Source organism: Ranitomeya imitator, chromosome 1 (genome assembly GCF_032444005.1).
Source record: "Ranitomeya imitator isolate aRanImi1 chromosome 1, aRanImi1.pri, whole genome shotgun sequence".
NCBI lineage: Eukaryota > Metazoa > Chordata > Amphibia > Anura > Dendrobatidae > Ranitomeya > Ranitomeya imitator.
In genome coordinates, this window is record NC_091282.1 from 294,010,156 (window position 1) to 294,034,974 (window position 24,819).

The 24,819-nt window shown below is 44.3% G+C and overlaps 1 protein-coding gene across 1 annotated transcript in view; it reads right to left on the reverse strand.

Annotated features, from left to right (window-relative positions):
• MAPK1 (mitogen-activated protein kinase 1) overlaps positions 1-24,819 on the reverse strand; it is a 104,108-nt gene that overhangs the window by 29,906 nt on the left and 49,383 nt on the right. Inside the window, exons 2-4 of the mRNA XM_069756613.1 lie at positions 7,442-7,624; positions 5,424-5,613; positions 3,490-3,606 (exon numbers count right to left, since the gene is read on the reverse strand). Coding sequence (XP_069612714.1) covers positions 3,490-3,606; positions 5,424-5,613; positions 7,442-7,624 — 490 coding nt within the window. The remainder of the gene's footprint in view (positions 1-3,489; positions 3,607-5,423; positions 5,614-7,441; positions 7,625-24,819) is intronic.

Consider the following 24,819-nt stretch of genomic DNA (forward strand, 5'->3'; position numbering starts at 1 on the left):
AACATATTCCGCAGCGCTTTACAAATTATAGAGGGGACTTGTACAAACAATAGACATTACAGCATAACAGAAATACAGTTCAAAACAGATACCAGGAGGAATGAGGGCCCTGCTCGCAAGCTTACAAACTATGAGGAAAAGGGGAGACACGAGAGGTGGATGGTAACAATTGCTTTAGTTAGTCGGACCAGCCATAGTGTAAGGCTCGGGTGTTCATGTAAAGCTGCATGAACCAGTTAACTGCCTAAGTATGTAGCAGTGCAGACACAGAGGGCTATTAACTGGATAAAGTGAATGAGAACATAATGCGAGGAACCTTTTTTTTTTTTTTTTTTTTAAATAGGCCACACAGGGATTGTTAGGTTAATGCATTGAGGCGGTAGGCCAGTCTGAACAAATGAGTTTTTAGGGTACGCTTAAAACTGTGGGGATTGGGGATTAATCGTATTAACCTAGGTAGTGCATTCCAAAGAATCGGCGCAGCACGTGTAAAGTCTTGAAGACGGGAGTGGGAGGTTCTGATTATTGAGGATGCTAACCTGAGGTCATTAGCGGAGCGGAGGGCACGGGTAGGGTGGTAGACTGAGACCAGAGAGGAGATGTAGGGTGGTGCTGAGCCATGGAGTGCTTTGTGGATGAGGGTAGTAGTTTTGTACTGGATTCTGGAATGGATGGGTAGCCAGTGTAATGACTGGCACAAGGTAGAGGCATCGGTGTAACGGTTGGTGAGGAATATGATCCTGGCAGCAGCATTCAGGACAGATTGGAGCGGGGAAAGTTTGGTAAGAGGGAGGCCGATTAGTAGAGAGTTACAATAGTCCAGACGAGAATGAATAAGTGAAACAGTAAGAGTTTTTGCAGAGTCGAAAGTAAGAAAAGGGCGAATTCTAGAAATGTTTTTGAGATGCAGGTAAGAAGAGCGAGCCAGTGATCGGATGTGGGGGGTGAATGAAAGGTCAGAATCAAGGATGACCCCAAGGCAGCGGGCATGTTGCTTTGGAGTAATGGTGGAACCGCACACGGAGATGGCAATGTCAGGCAAAGGTAGGTTAGTAGAGGGAGAGAACACGAGGAGTTCAGTTTTTGACAGGTTTAGTTTCAGATAGAGGGAGGACATGATGTTAGAGACAGCGGTAAGACAATCACTGGTGTTTTCTAAAAAGGTCGGCGTGACAACAGGAGAAGAGGTGTATAATTGGGTGTCGTCAGCATAGAGATGGTACTGGAAACCAAATCTACTGATTGTTTGTCTGCGATAAGAGTCTTCTAATATTGGATAATTTGGTATATTAACACCTATGATACAGCAAATCAAAAAATAGCCCAGCAATAACAACCATAGACACCAAAGAAATTAGCCCTAGGCTACAAAACAAAATTTATTGTTTTGTAGCCTAGTGCTAATTTCTTTGGTGTCTATAATTTGGTATATTGTCAGATTCTCAATTATTAAAATGCCAAGTAGGTTTCCAACATTCATTAGTTTTGCTTTTACGAACATTCATGTTAAAAGGTTAGCACATTGTTTCAACAAAGCTGCATCTCATTGGAGCACAAGATGCAGAAAGTTTCTTAAAAAACATAGGGTTTTAGTCATGACCATCGACTTCGAAAATTGAAAACGACAGTTATTCAACAGTACATATGAAAATAAGCAAGTTTGTAAGGTATCATATCAGAAATCTGCTTTCTCTAGCCGGGACTGACTAAATTCACAATTCACTGGTAAAATCTGTATTCAGTGAAGACAGAATGTTACATTACTGATATGGGATCTTATCAGTAGTTACTGCCATCTCCTATGTAGATGGGAGGAGTTTTGCTTCTTGCACCTCCCAGCTACATGGGGAGCCAGTCAAGTAATTGACAGATAGAAGAGAACGGGGAAAAGCGGGAGGAACAGGTGGATTAGTCGGACAGCAGAATTTAGGATAGATTGGAGGGGTGTGAGTGTTAGAAGGAAGGCCACAGAACAGGAGGTTGCAGTAGTCAAGGCTGGAGATACTGCAATAGTGTTTTCGCAGATGCTTGATTAAAGGGAACCTGTCACGCCCAAAATCGAAGATGGGCTAAGCCCACCGGCATCAGGGGCTTATCTATAGCATTCTGGAATGCTATAGATAAGCCCCCGATGTATTCTGAAAGATGAGAAAAAGAGGTTAGATCCGGTGGGCGTCACGGTCCGGTCCGGGGCCTCCCATCTTCTTACGATGACGTCCTCTTCTTGTCTTCACGCTGCGGCTCTGGTGCAGGTGTACTTGGTCTGCCCTGTTGAGGACAGAGCAAAGTACTGCAGTGCGCAGACGCCAGGAAAGGTCAGAGGAGCCCGGCGCCTGCGCACTGCAGTACTTTGCTCTGCCCTCAACAGCGCAAAGTACGCCTGCGCCAGAGCCGCATCCTGAAGAAGAGGACGTCCTCCTATGAAGATAGGAGGCCCCAGACCAGACCGCGACGCCCATCGGACCGGACCGCAGCGAGACCACCCCTGGGCGAGTAGAATCGAACCTCTTTTTCTCATCTTTCAGGATACATCGGGGGCTTATCTACAGCATTCCAGATTGCTGTAGATAAGCCCCTGATGATGGTGGGCTAAGCTCATCTTCGATTTTGGGGGTGACAGGTTCCCTTTAAGAAATGTACAGATAAGTGAAATATTTTTGAGATGGAGTCTGCAGTAAGTGGAAAGGGCTTGGATATGTGGTTTGAAGGAGACAAAGTCCAGGGTTACACCGAGGCAGCGAGCTTGCAAGACTGAGGAGCGCAAGCAGCAATTTACTTTAATGGATAGGTCTGTTGGGGGGGGGGGGGGGTGAGTAAGATGGGGAAAAGAGGATTAATTCTGTTTGCCCATGTTAAGTTTTAGAAAATCCAGCAGAGAAGGATGAAATAGACCATGTGGGATTCTTGTTAGTAAGGAGGTGATATCAGGTCCAGAGAGGTAGATGTGTGTGATCAGCATAGAAATGACATTGAAAGCTGTGGGAATATTAGCTGTCTCAGGCCGAAGGTGTAAGTTAAGAAGAGCAGGGGTCTTAGAACTGAACCTTGGGGGACACCAACAGATAGAGGGCAAGATGAGGAGGTGGTGTGTGAGTGGGAAACACTGAATGTCCGGTCTGTTAGTTATGACAAGGTCCAAGATAGGGCCAAGTCTGTGATGCAAAGAGATGAGAGAATCTGTAGTAAGAGGAAATGATCGACTGTCAAAAGCAGCTGACCGGTCCAGGAGCAGAAGGACAGAAGTGTCGCTTGGATTTAGCGGTTGGTAGGTCATTGGAGACTTTATAGTCATGGCAAAAGTTGCTTATTTTCATGTGTACTAGTCACTTAAAATAAATTAGACTAACAGTTACTCTTTAACATACCACTTTCATCATTTTAAACCAATGACCAAAAGAAAAGTGCAGCCTGCGCTATACAGTAGCTTCACACAAGTAAAACTAGGTATTTATACAAGCAACTAAGTTTAAAATGGAAGTCAAGGACTACCTTGGAATTTAGCATTATTTCTGGAGCTCGATACCAACGAGTGGCCACATATTCTGTCAAAAATCCGGTGTGGTCGTGATCTGGGTCTGCAACACGTGCCAATCCAAAATCACAGATCTGTTCAAGAAAAAAATAAAGTAACCGTATGACAAACTATTAAATCCCAAATTGTAGGAAACAGGACAAGTATTTCTAAGGCTGGGTTCACATTGCGTTATGGCAGTCCGTTAAACGGACTGCCTTAAACTGCGGCATAATGCATTGTAACGCAGTCCGTTAACGCTGCCATTAACCCCTATTACCGGGCGCATCGCCAACGCATGCCATAATCGGCATGCGCTAGCAATGTGCTGTCATTCAGTGATGGAGCCTCGGACACGGGCTGCGGCTTCGTGACCGCTAGCGCAGATGAATCATCTGCGCTAGCGGTATAGCATAACGCGATGGCGTGTATGCTATAGTGTTAACAAAGCCCATCAATGCTACGCAATGAACGGGCTGCTTTAACGCAATGTGAACCTGGCCTTATGTGTACGTCATGAACTGTAAACACTGTTTGCGAGAATAATGCAGTTTTTTTTAATGCATACTCAATTCAAATACAAATATATTTGGTACTGCAGTGTACATAAACGTTAGAAGAAAATCATTCAACTGCTATTAAAGAAAAAATTCATAACACTGGAACTGCATTTTCTTTTTTTAATTAAAGGGAACCTGTCACCCCGAAAAACGCGGGTGAGGTAAACCCACCGGCATCAGGGGCTTATCTACAGCATTCTGTAATGCTGTAGATAAGCCCCCGATGTTACCTGAAAGAGGAGAAAAAGACGTTAGATTATACTCACCCAGGGGCGGTCCCGCTGCTGGTCCGGTCGGATGGACGTCTCTGGTCCGCTGCAGCGCCTCCCATCTTCATTCCAAGACATCCTCTTCTGATCTTCAGCCACGGCTCCGCCGCAGGCGTACTTTGTCTGCCCTGTTGAGGGCAGAACAAAGTACTGCAGTGCGCAGGCACCGGAAAGGTCAGAGAGGCCCGGCGCCTGCGCACTGCAGTACTTTGCTCTGCCCTCAACAGGGCAGACAAAGTACGCCTGCGCCGGAGCCGTGGCTGAAGATCAGAAGAGGACGTCTTGGAATGAAGATGGGAGGCGCTGCAGCGGACCAGAGACGTCCATCCGACCGGACCAGCAGCGGGACCACGCCTGGGTGAGTATAATCTAACGTCTTTTTCTCCTCTTTCAGGTAACATCGGGGGCTTATTTACAGCATTACAGAATGCTGTAGATAAGCCCCTGATACCGGTGGGCTTACCTCACCCGCGATTTTCGGGGTGACAGGTTCCCTTTAATGCATTTCTCCCAGACCTCAAACTAGATAATTTTCCATTCACATCAGACAAGTGCTATCCGATTTTTTATAGGATAGTATTTGGGCCAATGTTATTCAGTAGGACAGTGCTGATGTTTTCACAGACAGAATCAGTTAATGGAGGAAAAAAAAAAAAAAAGTTTTCAGCATGTTGGAGTTTTCACTTTGAATAGGATGTCACTCATCCATTCAAGTCTATGGGTGTGTGGCAAACATCGGACTGCACTCGGATGACATCGGAGTGCAGTCACATTTCCACAGACTCACAAAATAGAAAAGGAGAAATTCTATTCTAATCTTCTCAGTGTGCTCAGATTCTCTCATTCTAGAAAATCGGATCACAATATGCTGAAACTGAGCAAACTCAGATCAGAGTTTGATGACTGTCATTTGCATAATTGGCTTGATTCTCTCAGACGAGAGAATCTATGGCCGCTTTACCGTAGCCCAAATCTGGAGAAACACTGGTTGTGTTCCCTCCTTCATACCACCAAAAACCCCACAAAAGTTAATCTAACCTTATAAAAAAAAGAAAATAAAAAGAAAAAAAGTAGCACACAAACCTTGAGATCACAGGTAGTGTTTAGAAGCAAGTTTGATGGTTTAAGATCACGATGTAAAACATTGGCTGAGTGAATGTACTTCAGGCCTCTCAGAATTTGGTACAGAAAATAACAAATGTGGTCATTGCTAAGGTGCTGGGTCTTCAAAAGCTTGTACAGATCGGTTTCCATAAGATCCTGAACGATATACCTGAAGATATTAATGTAAGGTAAATTGTGCCTTTTCTCCTGTGCAAGTAAAATGAAAGGACAACCATTTTGAAAAATAGGGGAGCTACCGGTCTGAAAATGCCATTTTAAAAAGGGCTGTCTCGTAACTGACAACCTTACAGTAGAAAGGTGCAGTCAACCACAAGAAAGACAACTTACCATTACATGGTGGCAAGTCAGATGATGGCCATTCTTGTAATACAGGGACACCAAGTCTGAAGCCAAACACACAAAGCTATTTTCCATTGTGTCATTGGGAGGCAATGAGGGGGGTCTTTTATGCAAGTCTTATGCCCTAAATGACACAGAGCTCTTCAAGAGACAACCCTAAAAGTAGTGTTTTAAGGCTTGCATACTATTAGCCTTGTCTGCTCCGTTTCAGAGTGTGCACAGCTTGGACTATATGTCTGTTATTCACTGGGCATCAAATCCAGAAAATCTTTTATCACTAGTCTGAGGTTGCCCTTTTTATTTACGGGAAGAGTAGGCAGCCTCAGACTGGTGAATTTTCTAACCAACATCCGTTAGCAAAAGTGGACTCAAGTATCCCTCATATTCTTTCTACAGGGTCCAAACTTACAGGTTGTAGGATTCTACAGCCTACCACACAGAAAATGAGATCTATCGAGATCTCGCACTTTCACAGCAAGGATGGCGAAGAAAGGTTTGACTAGTTTTCTTTTTAATTGAAAATAAATAAATTAATAGTGCAATTCCAAACTTTAAGGCCTCCATTCACATTAGACAATAGTAAGTTACATCTTCCGTTTTTGGCATTATCCGACAAATACACAGTTTGTATGGGGGCTCCCAACTCGTCCCTGACTGATGTGAAGAGAGATCAACCCTGATGAATTTCAACCGCCAAGGGGAGCAGGGAGAGAGCTGTGAGGTAAATAACTGGTCAGCCGATAACTAGTTCGCTGTAGCAGCAGACTGAAATGATATCTTAAGTACATGCAAGTTTGAAGCAGCTAAAGTGAACATCTTACTGAGCAAGAAAGACTGTCTCCGTTATGGTGTGTTGCATACTAAAACTGCATTGTATATTGAAGGGAACCTGTTGGCAGGATTGTGCACAGTAACCTATAGGCCGTGTCAGGTTGGTGCCGTTATACTGATTAAAATGATACCTTGGTTGATGAAATCAGTCTTGTGGTTGTTTAATCTTTATTTTCAGTTTTGAATAAATGATATGCTCGTGGGGAGGAAGGGGGGGGGGAGGGGGGTCTTCATTTTGTGCTCTGCTTATGTATTCATGTGTATGGCTTCTGACAGGTCACTGATCGCTCAGTGACCTGCCCTCTAGTTTACATCTACTATATAATTGTCTAAGGGTCACTTCCGTCTGTCTGTCTGTAACGGAAATCCCAAGTCGCTGATTTGGTCGCGGCAAAACAGCCGCGACCAATCAGCGATGAGCAGTCCGGCGGCAAAATGGCCGCTCCTTACTCCCCGCAGTCAGAGCCCGCTCCATGCTCCCCTCCAGTCAGCGCTCACACAGGGTTAATGGCAGTGTTAACGGACCGCGTTATGCCACGGTGTAACGCACTCCGTTAATGCTGCTATTAACCCTGTGTGACCAACTTTTTACTATTGGTGCTGCCTATGCCTACTGTTTGACCTTACGATATTCCTTTATTATGTGGGAGGACGCTAAACCCTAGTCCATTACCTCAGTAATGATTCTGTGCTACATGAATTTCTTCTCATTTGTCGTAACATAAAGAAGCATCTATTTAAATTACACAAAGAACGGGGAGGGGAAAAAAAAAAAAAAAAACAGCAGCACATGTAATAAAGGATACACATCTTTCATCTGCTCAATGGTTGGGGCGCGAATAATGTCATTTATCCCAATAATATTCTCATGTTTAAAGCGCAGCAGGATTTTAATCTCCCTCAATGTTCTCTGGCAATACGTTTGATGCTCAAACGGGCTAATTTTCTTGATAGCAACTCGTACTTTGTTCACGTTGTCATATGCAGAACTAAGAAAAAAAAGATAAGAGACAAGAATCACTGAAATATTCATAATTTTTAAACAAAGGAATTTGCAGCAAAATATTCATAAGTTACATGCACCCATGAATGTTTCCCCTCTAAATACCTACTTGTTAAACTATCACTGTCGATTACATAGTCATACTAATATGACATTTATCACGACCTGTAAGCAGTATACCATTAGAAAGATGAAGCTCCCATGTTCTATAAAGATTTTAATAGGTGAGGGCGACACACTGGAATAATTGGAGGTATGGAAATAATGGATTTCTGCGCTCACACAGTGAGCTGTTCTGTTACCAGGAGTGTAGCAGAAACCTAGGTTTACTACTTAGGCTGGTTTTACACTTGCAGTGTTTTTTCGGCCCCAATGCATTTCTATGGGGCAGCAAAAACGGGCCGCAAAAATTCGTAGGAGCGCCGTACGTGCTGTATTTACGGCCGTGAAAAAATATCGTGCTTGCTCAAAATATTTCACGGCTTACGGAAACGGCCCCCATTGTAAATCAATAGGGCCGAAAAACAACTGAAGGTTGTTTTTGCGGTGCTTCATGACATCCCATTTTGCAGACCGTTCCCCTCCCCCCTCCCCCCCAATTACTTTTACTATAGCATTGGGAACCTGCGGTCCGATATTGCGGCAAACCTTGAAAGCTGAGGTGATACGGCCCGCAATAACGGGCCGCAAAAAACCTGTTAAGTGTTAAAGAAGCCTTAGCCATAAGAGGTCTGTATTTCAAATACGGTTCTACACTTTGTCCTGATTGAATTGTAAAATGGCTGTGTTTAAATCTGCACACGTCAATTCTTTCAGTGCTTTTCACCCACAATTCAAAGTGAAGCAGTTTTATTGCAGTGTTTCTGGTTAACAAAACTATTATAGCATGTACGGTAGCCAAAGCACATACATATCTCCACACCCAGAACTATTTAAGGCTATGTCCACACATTTCGTTTTTGCAGGGTTTTATTTTCTGCAGGGAAAACATGCTCTCTTAGCATTAAAGAAGCAACGTCAAAAAAGCAGGTTGTTCTGAGTGTTTTCAGCGCTTTTTTTTTTCAGGGTACATTTATCTCTTGTGCATGCTGATAAAAGTTTAGTGCATATATAAAAAAAAACATGTCAGATTCAACTTCAGAACATTTTGGCACCAAGAACACAGCAAACCCTGATACCAGAGCTGTGGAGTCGGAAAGCCAAACCTCCGACTCCTCAATTTCCACGATACCAACTCCACAGCCCTGCCTGATACCTGCATTCTTTGCATTACCCATTACTTTTAATAGGTGAAAAACGCTGCAAGAAATGACAAGCTGCATTTTACAAAAAACGAAGCTCTGACAAAACAGTCAGGAAAAAAACCCCCAAGGTGTGTGTATTAGAATTCTTAAATCTCATACACTTTGCTGGCAATGTGAAGCATAGCTGAAAATTTGCATCAAGAACACAACGTGTGAACAAAGACTCAAATGCAACAAAAAGGCAGTGAAACTGCTGAAAATGGGCATTTTGAAAAGCGTTTTAACTGCAAAGAGCAGGTTTTGGCTGCAGAAAAAACTCAGCAAAAACGTGTGTGAACATAGCCTTACTAAAGATTAGCAAAGCACAATTTCACAGAAACATAACCCGATTATGGGTCTCATAAGGGCTTATACAATGCTGTTAGTTTATCACCATTTTGGTAGTCAAAGCTGTGGTTAGGTTGGGATTCGTTGCAATAATATATGAGCAGGATTATGAAATCAGCCTTTTGCAAGTAATTACTAATGCACTCCAACATTAACCGATCATCAGATTCCTATTGCCCAATTAGAGCCAAGGATGCTTTACTCAAACCCTGGGGCGTTTCAGACAAACTACACATTGGACGCTGCCGGGGACTGTGCCCCAGCTGACTAGTCCAAGGTAGGTGCCCAGCAGTTTCTCCCTAAATGCGGAGGGAAAGATTTGTCAGTCAAACGGAATGGGGCAGGATGAAGCAGCCAGGGGCCTGCCTTATTCTAGTCAGCCGAAACAGTCCAACACATGTCCTGGTGTATTTCAGAGAGAAACCAACATTGGGCAACAATCAACAATCGTGTCAGATTTCAGATGCCCATGACTTGGGTAGAAAAATATTTAGAACCGAGAGTCCTCAGTGGTTGATACCTTTTAATGGCTAACTAGAAAGATGGCAACAAATTGCAAGCTTTCGAGACTACTCATGTATGCCTCATGAAGAGACCTGAGTAGTCTCGAAAGCTTGCAATTTGTTGCCATCTTTCCAGTTAGCCATTAACCCCTTTCCGACCTGTGACGTCACGTAGGCATCATGAAAGTCGGTGCCAATCTGACCTGGAATGCCTATGTGGCGTCATGGCGGGATCACGTTCCTGCGGGTCGGGTGACCGGGGTCACTGATCTGTCACCCGACCTGCAGGTACAGGGGGACCTGTACTTGACCCCAGGGGGTGGCTTTGTCCCCCCGGGGCTACGATCGCTCCGGGTGACCTTTTTGTCACCCTCTCCAGACCTGTGAACCTCTTGAAGCGTTAATAAACTTCTTGAATGTGGTTTTGAGCACCTTGAGGGGTGCAGTTTTTTTTTTTAGAATGGTGTAACTTTTGGGTATTTTCAACCATATGCAGCCCTCAAACTGACTTCAATTGTGAGGTGGTCCCTAAAAAAAATGGTTTTGTATATTTTGTTGTAAAAATGAGGAATTACTGGTCAAATTTTAACTTTTATAACTTCCTAGCAAAAAAAAAATTGTTTCCAAAATTGTGCTGATGTAAAGTATACATGTGGGAAATGTTATTTGAAAATTGCGAGATTTTCAAAACTTTTGTCAAACTTCCGATTTTTTCACAAATAAATGCAAAAATTAGAGACCTACATTTACCACCAACATGAAGCCCAGCATGTCACGAAAAACAATCTCAGAATTGCTAGGATCTGTTGACGAGTTCCTGAGTTATTACCTCAAAAGGACACAGTTCAGAATTGCAAAAAATGGCAAGGTGTCATTAAGGTCAAAATAGGCTGGGTCATGAAGGGGTTAAAAGGCATCAACCCCACTGAGGACTCAATTCTAAATATTTTTCTATCTACTGGCTAACACGGTGCAAAGATATATATCTTTCCTGTATAATGACTTGGGTAGTATGAATCAGATAATTTCCTTTTAGAACTTATTTATAGTACAGGGAAGGATTGATCGAGCCCCCACTGATCACTAGCATATAAGAATCTGCAGTGTAAGGGGTTAAATGAAGTAGGAGAGTGTACAGTCATGGCCAAAATTTTTGAGAATGACACCAAAATTATATTTTCACATGATCTGCTGCCCTCTGGTTTTTATTAGTGTTTGTCTGATGTTTATATCACATACAGAAATATAATTGCAATCATATTATGAGTACCAATAGGTTATATTGACAATTAGAATGAGTTAATGCAGCAAGTCAATATTTGCAGTGTTGACCCTTCTTCAAGACCTCTGCAATTCTCCCTGGCATGCTCTCAATCAACTTCTGGACCAAATCCTGACTGATAGCAGTCCATTCTCGCATAATCAATGCTTGCATTTTGCCAGAATTTGTTGGTTTTTGTTTGTCCACCCGTCTCAATGGGATTAAGATCTGGGGAGTTTCCAGGCCATGGACCCAAAATCTCGGTTTTGTTCCAAGAGCCACTTAGTTATCACCTTTGCTTTATGGCAAGGTGCTCCATCATGCTGGAAAAGGCATTGTTGGGCGCCAAACTTCTCTTGGACGGTTGGGAGAACTTGCTCTTGGAGGACATTCTGGTACCATTCTTTATTCATGGCTGTGTTTTTAGGCAAGACTGTGAGTGAGCCGATTCCCTTGGCTGAGAAGCAACCCCACACATGAATGGTTTCAGGATGCTTTACAGTTGGCATGAGACAAGACTGGTGGTATCGCTCACCTCTTCTTCTCTGAATAAGCTGTTTTCCAGATGTCCCAAACAATCGAAAAGGGGATTCAGAGAAAATGACTTTGCCCCTGTCCTCAGCAGTCCATTCCCTGTACCTTTTGCAGAATATCAGTCGGTCCCTGATGTTTTTTCTGGAGTGAAGTGGCTTCTTTGCTGCCATCCTTGAAACCAGGCCTTGCTCAGAGTCTCCGCCTCACAGTGCCTGCAGAAGCACTCACACCAGCCTGCTGCCATTCCTGAGCAAGCTCGGCACTGCTGGTAGTCCGATCCCGCAGCTGGAACCATTTTAAGATACGGTCCTGGCGCTTTCTGGTCTTTCTGGGGTGCCCTGGAGCCTTTTTGACAACAATGGAAGCTCTCTCCTTGAAGTTCTTGATGATGCGATAGATTGTTGACTGAAGTGCAATCTGTAGCTGCGATACTCTTCCCTGTTAGGCCATTTTTGTGCAGTGCAATGATGGCTGCACGTGTTTCTTTAGAGATAACCATGGTTAACTGAAGAGAAACAATGATACCAAGCACCAGCCTCCTTTTAAAGTGTCCAGTGATGTCATTCTTACTTAATCATGACTGATTGATCGCCAGCCCTGTCCTCATCAACACCCACACCTGTGTTAATGGATCAATCACTAAAACGATGTTAGCTGCTCCTTTTAAGGGAGGACTGCAATGATGTTGAAATGTGTTTTGGTGGTTTAAGTTCATTTTCTGGGCAAATATTGACTTTGAAAGTACAGTAATTGCTGTTAAGCTGATCACTCTGACATTCAGGGGTATATGCAAATTGCCATTAGAAAAAATGAAGCAGTAGACTTTGGAAAAATTAATATTTGTCTCATTCTCAAAATTTTTGTCCATGACTATTTCAGGTATACTGCACCAACATCATGGGATCCCATGGTAATGCAAGTTTGGTTCAGTACAACAGCAGATATATTTTAAAAACCACAGAAAATGCATCCAACATCTAAGGCTACTTTCACACTTGCGTCGGTACGGGGCCGTCGCAAACCGTCGGCCCGACGGACAGTGTGTTAAATGTAGCACAACGTGGGCAGCGGATGCAGTTTTACAACGCATCCACTGCCAATTGTGAGTTCCGGGGAGGAGGGGGCAGAGTTTCGGCTACGCATGCGCGGTCGAAAGTAGCAGACTCAACGCACAAAAAAACGTTACATTGAACGTTTTTGTGCGTCGCGGCCGCCAAAACACGACGCATCCGTCGCACAACGGATGTGACGTGTGGCCATACGTCGCAATGCGGCGGTAATACAAGTCTATGGAGAAAAAAACGCATCCTGCGGGCACATTTGCAGGATGCATTTTTTCACCAAACCGACGCATTGCGACGTACGCCAAACGACGCAAGTGTGAAAGTAGCCTTAAAGAAGATAAACATTAAATGCAACACTTACAGGCAAATAAACTTCTGTGTGTAAATTACATCTGTTTGGTGCAAGAAGCTAAAAATAAGCCAACAGCATTTTTATATAATAGTCAGTAGGACAATCAAAATGGCTGTGCTGTGTGATTAATCTGGATCTATAATTTAATCCCATCTTTCCTACGTGATTTATCTACAGCATGTCAAGGTCTTTTCTCCTTTAAAGTCTCAGGCTGTGTTCACACGTTGCGCTTTTTTCGCGGTTTTTCACGATAAAAACGCTATAAAACCGAAAAAAAAAAAAAACGCATACAATAAGCATCCCATCATTTAGAATGAATTCCGCATGTTTTGTGCACATGATGCGTTTTTTTCCCACGAAAAAAACGCATCGCGGCAAAAAACGCAGCATGTTCATTAACTTTCCGTTTTTTTGCGGATTTCCCACTCCAAAATGCATTGGGAAGTGTCCGGGAAAAACCGCGGCAAAAACGCATGCGGTTTTCTTGCGGATTTCTTGCAGAAAATGTCCGGAATTCTCAGGAATTTTCTGCAAGAAATCCTGAACGTGTGCACATAGCCTAAAGGTACTGTCACACTAGACGATATCGCTAGCGATCCGTGACGTTGCAGTGTCCTCGCTAGCGATATCGTCCAGTGTGACAGGCAGCAGCGATCAGGCCCCTGCTGGGAGATCGCTGGTCGGGGAAGAAAGTCCAGAACTTTATTTCTTCGCTGGACTCCCTGTAGACATCGCTGAATCGGCGTGTGTGACACCGATTCAGCGATGTCTTCACTGGTAACCAGGGTAAACATCGGGTAACTAAGCGCAGGGCCGCGCTTAGTAACCCGCTGTTTACCCTGGTTACCAGCGTAAAAAAACAAACAGTACATACTTACATTCAGCTGTCTGTCCCTTGCCGTCTGGTTCCTGCACTGACTGCTGGCCATAAAGTGAAAGCAGACCACAGCCACAGAGGTGAGTCACCGCTGTGTGACTCACCGCTGTGCTGTACTTTCACTTTCACTGTACGGCCAGCAGTCAGTGCAGGAACCAGACGGCAAGGGACAGACAGCTGAATGTAAGTATGTACTGTTTGTTTTTTTACGCTGGTAACCAGGGTAAACATCGGGTTACTAAGCGCGGCCCTGCGCTTAGTTACCCGATGTTTACCCTGGTTACCGGGGACCTCGGGATCGTTGGTCGCTGGAGAGCTGTCTGTGTGACAGCTCTCCAGCGACCAAACAGCGACGCTGCAGCGATCCGGATCGTTGTCGGTATCGCTGCAGCGTCGCTAAGTGTGACGGTACCTTAAGTCTTGTGTGTAGGGCTATACAGCAAATTAACTTAGCTCAAATTCACTCCCTTTATATTAAGAAGTCAAACAATAATTAGGCCTTGGTAACACCTTTAAGAGCCTCCATCAGGGGATCAGTCACTAAAGCAATATGTTGCTTATAATATCCTAGAAGTCAGTATACATTTCTCCTTCGTAGTTTTCTCAATGGTTTAATACCTCCTCTAAAAAAAATGGTTTAACATTCTGGAAGTTCTCTGAGGGTATGTGCACACGTCAGGATTTCTTGCAGAAATTTTCATGACAAAAACCGGACATTTCTGCCAGAAATCCGCATGCGTTTTTACCGCGGTTTTTCCCAAATGCATAGAATTGCGGGAAAACGCAGAAAATCCGCAAAAATAATGAACATGCTCTTTTTTTACCGCGATGCGTTTTTTTTGCGGAAAAAAACGCATCCATGTGCACATAACATGCAGAATGCATTCTAAATGATAGAATGCATAATGTATGCGTTTTTAATGTTTTTATAGCGTTTTTAGCACGAAAAAACGTGAAAAAAACGCGAAAAAACCTGTACGTGTGCACATAGCCTGACAGTGAGAGCGGCCCCACAGTAATTCTTCAGAAATAGAAGCAGGGTTTCATTACTCCACAGAAATAAAGCTGTAAAATACTAAAGAGTTCAGTGACTTTAAAGAGATCCTATCATCACCACAAATGCCTTTACCTGCAGATAACGGGAGGTCGTCAGCTGGATTTACCCCCATGTGCCAATTACACAAATGCATGCAATTTTTTTTTTTTTTTTAACAGATTGCAAACACCCAAATGTTTAGTCAAAAGCATTAAGCTACTTACTGGTAGCGGCATTTTTCGGAGGCCCATGACAGCACTACGAGAGAGGGGATCCGCCCTTAAGGAACAGGAAACCTACAGATACAAAAGGGCGGCACCTCTCCCATGCATCAGTTGTATTTCAGAGCCTGAGAGGACTACCGCGGTTAGTGGTACACAAACATACATTATATACATTATATACATTTGGAAACCAAAAAATAATCTACTATATTGTAACCAGACACCATATGTGAGATTTACATACTACACTATTTACATATCAGGAAGTGCTACCCCCACGTGAATAGGGAGGGAACTAAGGGTGCTGTCATGGGCCTCCGAAAAATGCCGCTACCAGTAAGTAGCTTAATGCTTTATTCGGACTCCCATGACAGCACTACGAGAGATTTACAGAGATGTAAGCTACCTTAGGGAGGGACTATAGTCTGTAGCACCCTTAACCCAAAGGAGAGATCAGAGGAGGACCCCAAATCCAACCGATAGTGTTTAAAGAAAGTGGAAGGAGATGACCAAGTGGCCGCCTTACATATTTGCTCCACTGACACTCCAGATCTCTCTGCCCAGGATGACGCCATGGCCCGGGTGGAATGTGCCTTTAGATTCTGCGGAGCTGGCCCCCCACCTGCTGTGTAAGCTAGAGATATAGTTTCCCTAATCCATTTGGCTAGTGAATATTTTGACACTCTAAATCCTTTCCTTGGACCTTGGAATGAAAGAAACAGTGCTCCATCTTTCTTCCAATTATCAGTAGCTGAGATATACTGAAGGAGAGATCTCCTAACGTCTAACGTATGAAGCTCCTGCTCTTTAGGATTAGAGGGATTAGGAATAATGGATGGCAAAACTATCTCCTGTGATCTATGGAAACGTGACGCTACCTTCGGGAGATATGCCGGGTCTGGTCTAAGGACTACTCTGTCTGATAAGATTTCTGTGTATGGAGGAGCTCTGGAAAGCGCCTGGATATCCCCTATCCTGCGAGCTGAGGTTATGGCAATCAGGAAGGCGGTCTTAAGTGTCAACATTTTGATTGAGGCCTCTTGCAGAGGTTCAAAGGGGGGTTTTGTTAGAGAGGACAGAACTAAATTTAAATCCCATGGAACTGTCCTATCCTTATATACCGGTCTAGATCTACTAACTGCCTTCATTAACCTCGCTATCCAATAATTGTTTGCTATATTGCATGAAAACAGGGCACCCAGAGCTGAGACCTGTACTCTAAGGGTACTAGTAGAGAGTTTTAACTCGAAACCCCTCTGTAGGAACTCTAAGATTTGTTGTATTGGTATCCCGTCTTGGATGTCAAATCTTGAACAAGACAAGAACTTCCTCCAAGTTCTAGAGTAGATTTTTGTAGTTACTTGCTTTCTACTCTTTAGGAGTGTCTCGACTAAATTTGGAGAGAAGCCTTTCCCCACTAATAGTGACCGTTCAAACTCCACGCCGTTAAATGGAGTGCTGCCACTTGTGGATGGGAGATCGGTCCCTGAGAAAGCAGGTTCGGGATCTCTGGTAGTACCCAGGGAACAGATACAGACATTGTCTTGAGCCAGGAAAACCAGGTTCTTCTGGGCCAAAAGGGGGCGATAAGGATGACTTTCGCTCGATCCTCCCTGATTTTCCTCACCACTAGAGGTATCAGGTTCAGTGGTGGGAAAGCATAGGCCAGTGGAAAATCCCATTTTATCAGAAACGCGTCCACCGCCAAGGGATTTTCCCTGGGATTTAGCGAGCAAAAAAGTTTTACTTTTCTGTTTCTGGTGGCGAACAGGTCTACCACTGGTTGACCCCATCTGATCCCCGATCAGATTGAAAATGTCTTCGTTGAGAGACCACTCTCCTTGCCTTAACATGTTTCGGCTGAGGAAATCTGCTGCCACATTTTCCTTTCCTTTGATGTGGAGAGCCGTCAAAGATAGAAAATTGAGCTCTGCCATCTGGAACAATCGATCCGTGATTTGCATCAATGTCTCGGAACGAGTTCCCCCTTGCGGGTTTATGTAAGCGACTGCAACTCTGTTGTCCGACAGAATTCTGACGTGCTGGCCCTGCAGATATATGAGGAATTTTTTAACAGCCAATTCAACCGCCAACAACTCCCTCTGGTTGGATGAGAATGTTGTGAAGGGTTCCCATTGTCCCTGGACCACCATGTCCCCCATGTAGGCTCCCCACCCTGAAGAGCTGGCATCCGTGGTTATCACCCGGGACACATTTACTATCCAGGGGACCCCTGCTGATAAATTCTTTTTATCTGACCACCACCTAAGGGAATCTAGCGTGGTTGGCTCCAACGTTATTTTCCCATTTAACACGCCTCCCAAGGCTCTGTCATGGAACAAGACTTCTCTTTGTAGGGATCTGGTGTGGAACTGAGCCCACTTAACTGCGGGAATGCAAGATGTGAGTGACCCAAGTAGGGACATTGCTTGCCTAAGTGTCATGGAAGGTGTATTAATTGCATTTAACACATAAATTTGAATTAGAAAAAATAGATCTATGGGGAGGAGACACTGTTGTGTCACTGAATCCAACATTAGACCCAGGAACTTTTGAATATTTAGGGGCTGTAACTTAGATTTTTCGAAGTTTATGATCCAACCCAGGTGTTCTAGCTTGGCTTTAGTAACCTCCCATTGTGACAGACAGTGATCTATCGAGTTCCCTACAATGAGGAAATCATCCAAGTAAGGAATTATAAGGACGTTTGATTCTCTTAAGTGTGCCATGACTTCAGCGATTATTTTAGTGAACACTCTAGGAGCAGAAGTTATCCCGAAGGGGAGTGCCCTGAACTGAAAATGTTGAATCCTACCCCCCATTAGTACTGCTACCCTTAGGTATCGTTGGAAATCAGCGTGAATGGGTACATGATAGTAGGCATCTTTCAAATCCACTACTACCATAAAACAATTGTTGAAAAGCATTTTTATTGTTGAATTGATGGACTCCATTTTGAAGGTATGTTTCACCAAAAACTTATTGAGACCCTTAAGGTTTATAATGGTCCTATAAGACATATCCGGCTTTTGAATTAGGAAAAGGGGAGAGTAGAACCCTTTCCCTGCCTGAGAATACGGCACTTCAATCAAAACATTTTTGGAGCAAAGAGTCCTCACTTCCTCTTCTAAGACAAATTGTTCAGTGGGAGATGAGCGCCAGGGTGTTAACTGGAATTTGTCCCGTGGGGTATGGACAAACTCAAGTCTGAGACCATGGGAAACATTGTCTTTTATCCAAACACTGTTTGTGATTTTTGACCACTCTGCTGAGAAATGCGACAGTCTCCCTCCCACCGGGATTGCCAGTCATTGGTCTTGTTTTTTGTTTTCCGTCGGGTTACGGCGAAACATGAGACCTGTGCCTCTTTTTCGCTTATCATCCCATCTGGAACGATCCCTACCCGGTGAGAAGGTCCGCCTTCCTCCCCGATTGAACCTTCTTTTGTTGAAGGGACGACGATATGGATTGAAAAGGTTAGGAAATTTTTTCTTATCATCTCCTGCCTTCTCCAGGAGTTCGTCCAGGGTAGGTCCGAATAGATACTCGCCCTTACAAGGGATAGCGCAGAGTTTTGTTTTTGCCTGCATATCCCCCGGCCAGCATTTCAACCATAGGGCTCTTCTCGCAGCATTAGAAAGACCTGCTGCCCTAGCCGCCAATTTAACAGAGTCAATTGAGGCATCCGATAAAAAAGCTGCCCCCTCCTGGATTACTGGTAACGCTGCAAGTATGGAATCTCTAGAGGCCCCGTTTTAATTGGGTTTCTAACTGGTCCAGCCAGACCATTATTGACCTTGCCGTGCAGGTTGACGCCACCGCAGGTTTTAAGGAGCCGGCTGCCATCTCCCAGGTTCCTTTTAGGAAGGTATCCACTTTCCTATCCAGGGGGTCTTTAAGCGTACCCATATCCTCAAACGGGAGAGAGGATCGCTTTGCCACCTTGGCAATTGCCGCGTCCAGCTTTGGGGCCTTTTCCCAATTACCCACTGCTGGGTCATCAAAGGGATACCGATGCTTCTGCGCAGGTGGTAAGGAGCCTTTCCTTTCCGGTTTTCTCCACTCCCTGTTGATAAGTTCCTGTATCTTTTCATTCAGGGGAAAGACTCTGCGCTTCCTCTGTTCTAGGCCGCTGAACATCATTTGTTCCTTAGATAGCTGAGGCTTGGGTTCTGTTATACCCATTGTGCCTCTGACCGCTTTTATTAATTTGTCTATCCTCTCTATGGGTAAACAAAACCGGGCAGCGTCTTCCCCCGACGAGGAAGATGATGCTGCTGAATCATCCGATTCTTCACTCTTGTCTTTATCCACAGATGAATCAGATGCCCACTGAGTTCTCTGCTTAGAGCCGGACTGTGAAAGATCCTTAATGGATTGCTTGACCTCCCTTCTAACCATTTCCTTCAGACTGGTCACCATAGAAGAGGATTCTTCTGCCACCTACAGGGATAAGTAAGGTAGACTAGAGTGTAAGATCTACATGCTATATCCCCTCCCTACTTTCCAGGACCTCACCGTCTGCTGGATACAGGGGTCACATAGTTTTTTAGGGTGTGAGTCAGGCAAGGGGACCCCGCAGATGGCACACTCCCTATGCTTCGCCTTACTGACGCTTTTCTTTCCCTGCATAAAACATATGAGGGGAAACTAGTCACTAAGTGAACTTTCTCGAAGATCACTTACCAGAGGCTGCCCACACCCATAGAGATACCGAAGCACGAGGGGGATCTTTTTTGGCTGATGCTCCAGACCCCTGTCTGGAGGAGCTTCTGCGGCCAGATCCATCGCTCCTTTTCTCACGTTCCTTCTCCATAAGCTTCTGGGGTTCTTCATCCAGCAGCAGAGGCTGCTGATCCTGATCAGACTCCATCTGAAGCAGTTTGGGAGACCAGGAGCAAGGAACGCGCACCTGGAGCCGATATATAGCCCCTCCTTCGGCCAGCGTAATTGCACCGCGCTTCCAGTTGCTCCCCTTCCCCCCATGCAGCTGCAGGGGATCAGCCGACACCTGAGGGTGATGAGCGCACATTTTCCGGTGGGCGCCGCCATCTTGGAGCTCCTGCGCATGCGCAGAAGCTCCGTGACCCGGAAGTCACAGCTGGCTCCGCCTTCCGACGTCACCCCCGGCCCACAGCGCTTCCTGTTAGCGCTGTGAACAACGTGGGACGCCGAGACTTGCCACGAGACTCCGGGTGGCGCCCCCTCAATGTCGCCGACCCCTCAGAGCCTCCCCTAAGCTGCTCAAGGGAGGGAAACAATATACTCACCAAGCGCCGGCTTCGGAGATCGGACACCCCCTGGCGACCGCTCCACGCTGATGAGACACTGCCGTGCAGCCCCCCAGAGCCACCGTGTCTCCTTCAGGTACCCCGCACCGGCCGAGGTAGGAGACCCTCTCGCTACCTAATTCGGCCCGGCCGGCCTGGAATCCTAGTATCTTCCGTAGGATCCAGTCCCTTCAGGAACAGGAAACCAACTGATGCATGGGAGAGGTGCCGCCCTTTTGTATCTGTAGGTTTCCTGTTCCTTAAGGGCGGATCCCCTCTCTCGTAGTGCTGTCATGGGAGTCCGAATATATATATATATATATATATATATATATATATATATATATATATATATATATATATATATATATATATATATATATATATATATATATCTCTATCTATCTCTATATATCTATCTATCTATCTATCTATCTATCTATCTATCTATCTATATATATATATATATATACCTCACACAGGGTTAATGGCTGCGTTACACCATGTTATGTCGCGGTGTAACGCAGTCCGTTAACGCAGCCATTAACCCTATGTGACCAACTTTTAGTATTGATGCTGCTTATGCAGCATCAATAGTAAAGAGATCTACATCATCATCTTGCGAGACCGCAATGCATTCTTGGGACCGGAGCCTCGCGAGGAGCATCGCTAAACGCCTCGCCTGGATCCGGGGATTGACGGAAGGTGAGTATATAATTTTTTTTATAGTAATTTTTTTTATTTTATTTTATTTTTTTTAACAGGGATATGGTTGCCCACATTGCTATACGCTGCGCGGCCGCCTGCGCTACACGCTGCGCGGTCTGCGTTATACACTACGTGGGCTGTGTTATATATTACGTGGGCTGTGGTATATTTCTCTGCTGTATCTGTGCATCATGAATCGTGGTATTTGTTAAAGGGGGGCCCTCAGACTCTTTCGCCCAGGGGCCCTCAAAAACCTGGAGCCAGCCCTGGCTTTACTGATTGGTCACACCTGGCTGGCCACAAACTAACAGCGACAGGCGCAGTCCGGCAGCGAATTGGCGCGGAATTTGAACCATGTTTCGCTAATCGGTCGCGCCCGGCTGAATCCTGTGTATAAATTGCATTATTCTGAAAACTTCATAAATAAACTACATACATATTCTTGAATACCCGATGCATTAGAATCGGGCCACCATCTAGTATTCAATAACCTTGAATAGTCCAAGAGTTGTGCGCTCATCGCTCTAGGCTTAACACTGCACATGCCTTGGATCTCACAGAGCTTCCCCTCAAATTTGCAGTGCTGTCCAATTGTACAAAGTTTCTGCTCAGTGTAGCACCAACAAGGGTAATCTCGCCTGCTCTTCTCCTTGGATTATCACACAACCGATATATAAAAATTACCACTAAAGGTGAGGTGCGGCGTTAGTCAGAAACGCAAAACAAGATCAGCACTGCAGACTTGATGGGAAGCACCGAGATAGTAATAGTAATCTTTATTTATATAGCGCCAACATATTCCACAGCGCTTTACAGTTTAACAGTATCAAACACAACAGACATAAGTAACAACGTTAACAATACAATAATTAAAGCGAAATAAAACGACCCTGCTCGTGAGAGCTTACAATCTAAAATGAGGTGGGGGAGATACAAAGCACAGGTGTGTATTTACAATGATGTATTTACAATGATGGTCCAGCCATCTTCAGAGGGTGGGGTATAAATGGGGATAGTGAATTAGCTACACACACACAAACATAAAATGAGTTTGATTAGTGACCGTGGTAGGCCGCTCTGAACAAATGTGTTTTGAGCGAGCACCTAAAACTATGCAAATTGTGGATGGTCCTAATATCTTGGGGTAGAGCATTCCAGAGGATTGGTGCAGCACGGGAGAAGTCTTGGAGTCAGGAGTGGGAGGTACGGATTAGCGCAGAGGTTAGTCGAAACTCATTTGCAGAGCGCAGCGGTCGGTTAGGCCGATATACAGAAGTGAGGGAGGAGATGTAAGGGGGTGCCGCACTGTGGAGAGATGTGGGACATGTGCAGTGTGAAGGGAAAGATTGGCAGGCGACTTAGAAGGACATCGAAGGATTTAGAGCAAAGGGAAAAGGGGACATTGCAGGGACGTAAATCAAGTCTTTGTGGGGGCAATTTCAGTGACATAGGCAAGACTGCAGAGCGATGAGCATAACTCTTGGACAAGTCAAGGTCATTAGCATATGTGGCATCACAATATTAGCGTTTTATGTCAAAGTTAAGGGAGCTTTGACTAAGTGTTGAGTGTTTAACCCCTTTCTGCCAGCTGACGGAATAGTACGTCAGCTGGCAGATACCCTGCTTTGAGGTGGGCTCCGGCGGTGAGCCCACCTCAAAGCCGCGACATGTCAGCTGTTTTGTACAGCTGACATGTGCGCGCAATGAGCGCGAGCGGAATCGCGATCCGCCCGCGCTCATTAACTAGTTAAATGCCGCCGTCAAGCGCTGACAGCGGCATTTGACTAGCGCTCCCGGCCGCGCGGCCGGAAGTACTCGCACTGCTGACCCCCGTCACATGATCGGGGGTCAGCAGTGCATCGTCATAACAACCAGAGGTCTCATTGAGACCTCTATGGTTGTTGATGGCCGATTGCTTTGAGCGCCACCCTGTGGTCGGCGTTCAAAGCAACCCTGCATTTCTGCTACATAGAGGTGATCTGTACTTCACCTCTATGTAGCAGAGCCGATCGAGTTATGCATGCTTCTAGCCTCCCATGGAGGCTATTGAAGCATGCTAGAATTAAAAAAAAAAAAGTGATTAAAAATATAAAAAAAATAAAAAATATATAAAAGTTCAAATCACCCCCCTTTTGCCCCAATCAAAATAAAACAATAAAAAAAAAAAATCAAACATACACATATTTGGTATCGCCGCGTTCAGAATCGCCCGATCTACCAATAAAAACAAAGGATTAACCTGACCGCTAAATGACGTAGCGAGAAAAAAAAATCAAAACGCCAAAATTACGTTTTTTTGGTCGCCGTGACATTGCATTAAAATGCAATAACGGGCGATCAAAATAACGTATCTACACCAAAATGGTATCATTAACCCCTTTACCCCCAAGGGTGGTTTGCACGTTAATGACCGGGCCAATTTTTACAATTCTGACCACTGTCCCTTTATGAGGTTATAACTCTGGAACGCTTCAATGGATCCTGGTGATTCTGACATTGTTTTCTCGTGACATATTGTACTTCATGACAATGGTAAAAATTATTTGATAGTACCTGCGTTTATTTGTGAAAAAAACGGAAATTTGGCGAAAATTATGAAAATTTCGCAATTTTCCAACTTTGAATTTTTATGCAATTAAATCACAGAGATATGTCACACAAAATACTTAATAAATAACATTTCCCACATGTCTACTTTACATCAGCACAATTTTGGAAACAAAATTTTTTTTTGTTAGGGAGTTATAAGGGTTAAAAAGTTGACCAGCAATTTCTCATTTCTACAACACCATTTTATTTTAGGGACCACATCTCATTTGAAGTCATTTTGAGGGGTCTATATGATAGAAAATACCCAAGTGTGACACCATTCTAAAAACTATACCCCTCAAGGTGCTCAAAACCACATTCAAGAAGTTTATTAACACTTCTGGTGCTTCACAGGAATTTTTTGAATGTTTAAATAAAAATGAACATTTAACTTTTTTTCACAAAAAATTTAATTCAGCTCCAATTTGTTTTATTTTACCAAGGGTAACAGGAGAAAATGGACCCCAAACATTGTTGTACAATTTGTCCTGAGTATGCCAATACCCCACATGTGGGGGTAAACCACTGTTTGGGCGCATGGCAGAGCTCGGAAGCGAAGCAGTGCCATTTGACTTTCAATGCAAAATTGACTGGAATTGAGATGGGACGCCATGTTTCGTTTGGAGAGCCCCTGATGTGGCTAAACATTGAAACCCCCCACAAGTGACACCATTTTGGAAAGTAGACCCCCTAAGGAACTTATCTAGAGGTGTGGTGAGCACTTTGACCCAACAAGTGCTTCACAGAAGTTTATAATGTAGAACCGTAAAAATAAAAAATATTTTTTCACAAAAATTATCTTTTCGCCCCCAATTTTTTATTTTCCCAAGGGTAAGAGAAGAAATTGGACCCCAAAAGTTGTTGTACAATTTGTCCTGAGTACGCTGATAGCCCATATGTGGGGGTAAACCACTGTTTGGGCGGATGGGAGAGCTCGGAAGGGAAGGAGCGCTGTGGTGAGCACTTTGACCCACCAAGTGCTTCACAGAAGTTTATAATGCAGAGCCGTAAAAATAAAACAAAATTTTTTTCCCACAAAAATTATTTTTTTAGCCCCCAGTTTTGTATTTTCCTGAGGGTAACAGGAGAAATTGGACCCCAAAATTTGTTGCCCAATTTGTCCTGAGTGCGA